General features: G+C 37.9%; 1 protein-coding gene across 1 annotated transcript; it reads right to left on the bottom strand.

Annotated features, from left to right (window-relative positions):
* Positions 1-798: 798 nt before the first annotated feature.
* LOC132279310 (mechanosensitive ion channel protein 6-like) lies at positions 799-6,006 on the bottom strand. Its single transcript, XM_059781248.1, has 5 exons — positions 4,246-6,006; positions 3,634-3,757; positions 2,353-2,646; positions 2,048-2,250; positions 799-1,629 (listed from the first exon to the last, which is right to left on the bottom strand). Exons 1-5 carry the CDS (start codon positions 5,925-5,927, stop codon positions 1,347-1,349), a joined length of 2,586 nt encoding a protein of 861 aa, XP_059637231.1. The 5' UTR covers positions 5,928-6,006; the 3' UTR covers positions 799-1,346.
* Between the last annotated feature and the right edge of the window lie 297 nt (positions 6,007-6,303).

The following is a 6,303-nucleotide window of genomic DNA, read 5'->3' as shown; positions in this document are numbered from 1 at the left end:
CAATTTCTAGAAGAAAAAAAAATCAATAATCATTTCTCATCACGTGCATGGCACGTTGATTTTTCTAGTATAAAAATGTATCTAGTTATTACCGGCAAAGGTTTGATATTTCTAAATAATGAGACCTTAATTTAATGACCCTTATTCTGACTATATGATATTTCTTTGCTGAAGTTGGTGAGATCGCGCCACAACTTGGGATTTTCGGGGCCTCTTCTGCACCCTTCCCTGTGGCAACTATTATAAGGAGGAGGAGGTCGGCCAGGTCATATTTCTAGTCAATGGCAAATCTTCGACCTTGTGGAGAATACGCTTCCTACTTTTGTTATGGGCACAGCCTTTCTGACACTCCAGGAGATACACCAACATCGCCCATGTTCTTTCTTTAGCTTCTCAATATCAATAGTGTGCGCATATTGTTGATATCATGCTCACTCAAAACTTAAATTTTATAAATATATATTTTTTTCCTGAATAAATGTGGAAATTTTTTATAAATTTTACAAATTTCTTCATAAAGTTTTTTACCTTAAGATGGATATAGGTCGTAGATATATATTAATGACACATGTCATTATGTAGAAAATTTAACTTAGGATAATACAGAGAAGGATCCAAATCCTTTTTCTTTTAGAATTCATGGAATGAGTGGACTAACCTGATTATAATCTTAGAAAAATGATACTAGAAGCAGTATTAAATTCATAAAGAAAGAAAGAAAAAAAAAGTGTATCTCATGAAATTTTGAAAAACTTTTATCCTACACAAATAGAATTGGCCACCTAACAAAACCAACGGTTATCCACATCACAAGGTCCTTGTAAAATTAAAAAATCTCAACATCACAATGGAGTAAAATGAAAAAGAAACAAAAGACATCGAAACAATCCTCGGGTGGGCCCAACAGGTGGCCTGCACCAATGGGCCTTTATTGAGAATATCTGGGCCCACAGCATGGCGCTCCATAACGAATTAGGCCGACACATGACCCCACCCCGGGTCCACCCATTTCGAAAAGGCAAATGCAGTAACTCATTACTCCAGAATATTCACAGGACAAATTTACCAGAACATTCATGCGTTTTAGTTGAAAGTTCACGACATGTTAATTGTAGCATTAAATTTCAATATACAAAGAAAACTAAATAATTTGTAAACTATCATATTTAAAGCCTCAAATATCTTCACTTTTTTTCTCTAATTATAGAGCATAAATGCCCACAGATCACTACCCTAAATCCCACAATTCTTTAGGAAATTAACTCTTACCCGTTCCACCAGTGCTTTGAACACTGCTATTTGTCATCAGTGTTTCAAAAGTAGCTTGATCTTCATGTAAGATAGCTTTAACATGCTGTCCAATTCGAAGGAAGTCTGGTTGAAGTCAAAGATGGCATGCTGCGGACATTCACATCGTGGGGCAGCATACGGTATTGAATATCGAGCTCCTTGAACATTTTGACCAGCTGCCCTACCAAGAGATCTCTCCTTGCCCACCTCTCACCCATGTCCTGAAAATTCATTCTGTGCGACAGCCAAATTGACCATTTTAACCTGTTCATGTCCTCTAAATCCCTCATGACTATCATTGGAGCAGGGTTCCAGTGGTCGGAGTTGTCTTCAATACACCTGTAAATGAACCAGCCATAACAAACAATAAATCAGACAAACTAGAATTACTTGAGCAAACTTTGTCTGATTAACACACAGAACAGACTTAAAAAGCCCAGTCATGGAAATTATTATTATTATTATTATTATTATTTTCATTATATATATGTAAGCCAGACTGGCCTTGCCTTGCCGCATGGGAGACATCAAGAAAAGCAATATGTTATGAACAACCATTATGTCTCCGACTCTTGATATTTAATTATAGTCTGGTAGGTGTGATTTGGGCTAAATTCAAAGCAAGAGTAAAATTTGGTTAACTCGTTGAGTTGACACAATCATCACTTAAAACGTACAAAACCGTTTTGACTTTGCCGCACAAATTGAAGAAAGGAGGAAGAAGTTATTGAGAAAGGAGATACATCTCCATACTTACCGCATTATTTTCTCCTTCATCATAGAGATCTTTTCCAAGGGAGTTGAGATGTGGGTGCAGAAATCAATTGCATCTCCCATATCTGGACTACGATAGTAATTACCAATAGACTTGGTAGCTAGCACACTATTTGGATATATGATCTTTTGGTTATCGAACCTCAGAAAGACAGTAGTTAATATATTCATCTCTTCAACTACCATCTGAGACCAAAAGAAACAGAAACAGAAACAGAAGTCAGAAACTCAAAAAAATCCAATAGAAAGCGACTTAGTAATCACACCTTTATGTAAGATATCATTTACCTGAACTCCTTCCACTTCACAACGATCGCCTACATCAAATGGGTGCATTACAAATAAGAAGACGATTGCCTCAAATGTCGTCTTGCATGTGTTTCCAAACACAAAAACCACTAAAAGAAGTTGTGAGCTTAAAAAGATAAAGAAACTGGTTTTTGCAACTTTAAGTATAAGAAGCCAAATAATCAATATGATGATCCCTACAACGACATTCAACATATGATGGAGTTTGTTTACAGCCGTCTTTGTATCATTGAGAGACAATGCAAGGGCTCTCCTTTCTCTGAATGCATTAACCTGGAAAAAAGGGTTTAAAACAGTTTCATATTTATCAAAGGTTAACATATACAAAAGCAATCCTATCTTAAAATCAACTTGAAGTGTAGATTTTTCTACCCTAACCCAGCTCAGCTGAATCAAGTTTGGTTGCTTGACACCACCAAGAGCTTAGCTCTATTGCCATCTCCTCTACTTCCCAATGTGGATGTGGGTGTGTGTATTACTAAAAGGAAAAATAAAAAATAAAAAAGGTCTGATTGGATTGGAGGGTAAAGATCATGACACTATATTAGGATTGTTGTATATTATTGACTTTGGACTGCAATGTACATATGGCTTGCGTATCGAATGACTCTATAGATGGGGCACCATCAGAGAAAATAGTAAAATGATCTGATCAAAACATTCTGGATGGGAACGCGAAAAAGACAAGTTTTTTAGCTTGACTTAGGCATGTTAGTTGGTTCAGCTAAAAATCACTAGAATTGTTATATTCTAAATAAATTATGGGCTTATTAAAAAGTCTCATTTTGTTATTCATAAAAACGAAAATAAATAATAATGTCATCTTGTGAAGTCCTGAAGGTCTTTTTTAGGACATTTCAGTAAAATAATTGTTTCTGAAGTGAACTTGCCACGCATCATGATGAGACGGTCTAGTTTTGGTTGCTCACAACCTTGACAGTGACAAGACGAGAATATAGTTCTATGTGGCATCATTGCATACTTTATTGTGTTTTCAATTAAATATGTGATATATCAATCTTTCTGTTACTTTCTCATCTAAAATAGTTTTCTGATAAATACTAATAGAGTTTATGTTAAATATCTTTGTACAAGCACAAATGGTTTTGCATATTTGCTCCCTTCTCACTACATCCAATTGCAGTGGTGGAGAGCACAACCAAAAATTCATTCAATTATGATACAAGAATATTAACTTAATTATTATCAACATGCGGCAAGGACAAGAAAATGAAGGGAAAATACGAAGATTTCATTTACCACCCAATTCTTAAGAGCTCGCTTGCTGATACCCTTGCCTTCACTTGCTCCTTCAAAAAGTTGCATGGTCTTCAAAGCTTCATCCTCTGTCATAAAGCGGATAAGATCCTCCAAGCAAATATATCTGATAACAAAGGATAAAAAAAGACATAGACTGTAGATGTTACTCCAATTCTTGACAATAAGATCATACAATGTCCAGGAAAAATAGTCCACAACTACAGCTTTTATGAAGTAGATATAGTTTTCTAGACTGTGACTTTCAATTTCAATTTGGAGATGTTATATAAACTTTGCACCTAAGTATAGAATCTTATTTGAGGCCATGCCTCTCATTAACATGAAAAAGTGATAAGTATGGAACAAATGAAATTCATATTTAAGTAGGTACTAACCATGAATTACAGATATATGCATGAATTGACTGAAAGTGAAAGCAATGCATCTAGCAATCAAATAACCGGCGCTCTACTAAGATAACAAGGTACATATTTACTTATAAAACAAAAACAAAAACAAGATACATATTTACAAATTACTTATCAAAAAAAAAAAAAAAATACAAATATCTTTTGAGTGATGCACAGTACAGGCAAACAGATAATAACTTACTTGGAGTCTGGCTTAGCCACATTGCAGAATATTTTCTTGGCTGCAACTTTTGCCTGGTTTTCACTTGTGATCTGCAATGAGGACTCGTCTTCACCAGTCGAATCTTGTATGCGCTCATCCAAAGTCGATAGGACCCCTTTCCGAACCATATTCATCAATCTCTTCATGTTCCAAGCGGATACATTCTTCTGATTCAGCCTGTGCAAGTAGTCAATTGAAATCTCCTCATCTTTTTTCAGGGACAAAGATGTAGAAAATCTGGGACTCTTTGCAGCTTTGGGGCTCTTTTGGTGCCTTCCACTCCCTGTCACTTTCCCACTCCTCGGAAAAACATTGGCTCTGAGGTCAGCAGGCATAGTAGCCCCTGCATTCTGAAGCTTCTGGACCTCAACCATGATTTTCTCCTCCTCCTCTTGTTCATGCTGAATTTCGATCACAGGAGGACCCGAGAGTGTCTCAATTACATACTGATTAAACAAATTGTCCTGAATTCGATCAAAAAACGTGCTCACATGGAAGGATGAAGCAAGAACCTTAACCAAGAGTGTCTTCAAAAGCCAAATCAAGGTACCCACTAGAAGACACACCCAAATCTTGGTGACATAAGGCAAGACTATTCCATTAGTCGCCTTCTCAACTCTTTTGTTGAATATACATTGCCAAGCAATCAAAACCAAAGCCAACCAAATGCAATTCTGAACAGCATTCCTCAACCCATACACGAAATACAACACCCGTTTTCGCAACAGAAAATTACGCTCTATAAAGAACACAACAATCCTAATTCCACAACCAGACACCAATCGACCACAGATCAGAACCAGAACCATTAGCACCCACTTCCATAATTGAAGACTAAACAATTTCTTCTTCCTAAATTTCGGAATCGAAAGACTACACACTAAAGCAGCTATAATCAGAATCAAACTAACCGATTGAAGCACAGTCAATGTACTTAACTTCATCTTGCTATACTCTTCAGGCAAATCAGCATCTAAAAATGGGTCATCCTCATCAAGTTCACTTCCTTTGCCCAACATTCCAGACTTCAACACTCCAGACTTCAAAACTTCAGACTTCAACACTCCAGACTTCCACATCCTCTGAGATCTCTGATCTTGCTCTGGAGGGTCCATAAGCCTCGACTTCGTTTTGGTCTTCAACAAGACCGACTTTCGCCGGAAAGAAGAGTTCGAACTGCACGCCACCACCTCGTCCTCTTCGCCGCCATAGGCGGCGGCTGTGGCTGCATTGGACCGCCGCCGGACCGGCTCACCAATGGTCTCGTTAAACGAAACCCTAACTTCCCTCTGAGCGTAAGTTGGACTCTCTGCGATTCTCGTCAAGCCCGGCGGGCTTTGAGACGGAGATGAATCGGTGGAGAAATCAAACTCGTTGTTGGGTTGACTCGGATCGTTTGTGAAATCGTAACTACCGTCTCGCCAAATCTTGCTAGCTTTCTCGGCGCCATTGTTGGGCGGTGAAGTCTGTGATGTGGGCTCTGTTTCCGAGGTAGCATCGGTGCCTTTGATTTTGATGACTACTTGATCAGCGGAATCGACGGAGTGAGGCATGTGAATGTGAATGTGATCGGCGTTTTGATTCAAGAGGACTTGGCGTTCTTCTAGTTGTTTCTGGGTTTGATCGGAGAGTGATTTAAAGGATTTTCTGAGTTTGTCCATTAAAGAACAACATCCACTACAACTCTTCACTCTTGGGTTCGGCGAAAATGGTTTTATATGTGATGACTCACCTCCAAAATACAATTTTTAAGTGGGTTTGGTAATGGTAGTGGACAAGAGTCCAAAAAGAGAAAGAGCAAAGAGAGAGAGAGAGAGAGAGAGAGAGGGCCACGCAATTCGGATGTTTGTCCAATTGTCAAAAAAACATCCGAACATCTCTGCGTAAATGAGTTGTTACTTTTATGAATTTTGAGTTGTAACCTATATTACAATTTATGTCGAGCTGTATTTATAATTAAAACCACCTCGGTTTCACATTATTTGCCTTTACAAGAGGTATCACTTCGGTTTCACATTATATGTCGGAAGCACAAAT

This window comes from Cornus florida, unplaced genomic scaffold, assembly GCF_030987335.1.
Source record: "Cornus florida cultivar Cherokee Brave unplaced genomic scaffold, ASM3098733v1 CherokeeBrave_3.0.0_Hap2_Chr10, whole genome shotgun sequence".
Taxonomy (NCBI): Eukaryota; Viridiplantae; Streptophyta; class Magnoliopsida; order Cornales; family Cornaceae; genus Cornus; species Cornus florida.
Note: the sequence above shows the minus strand (reverse complement) of the source record. Positions and strands in the feature narration are given on the sequence as shown.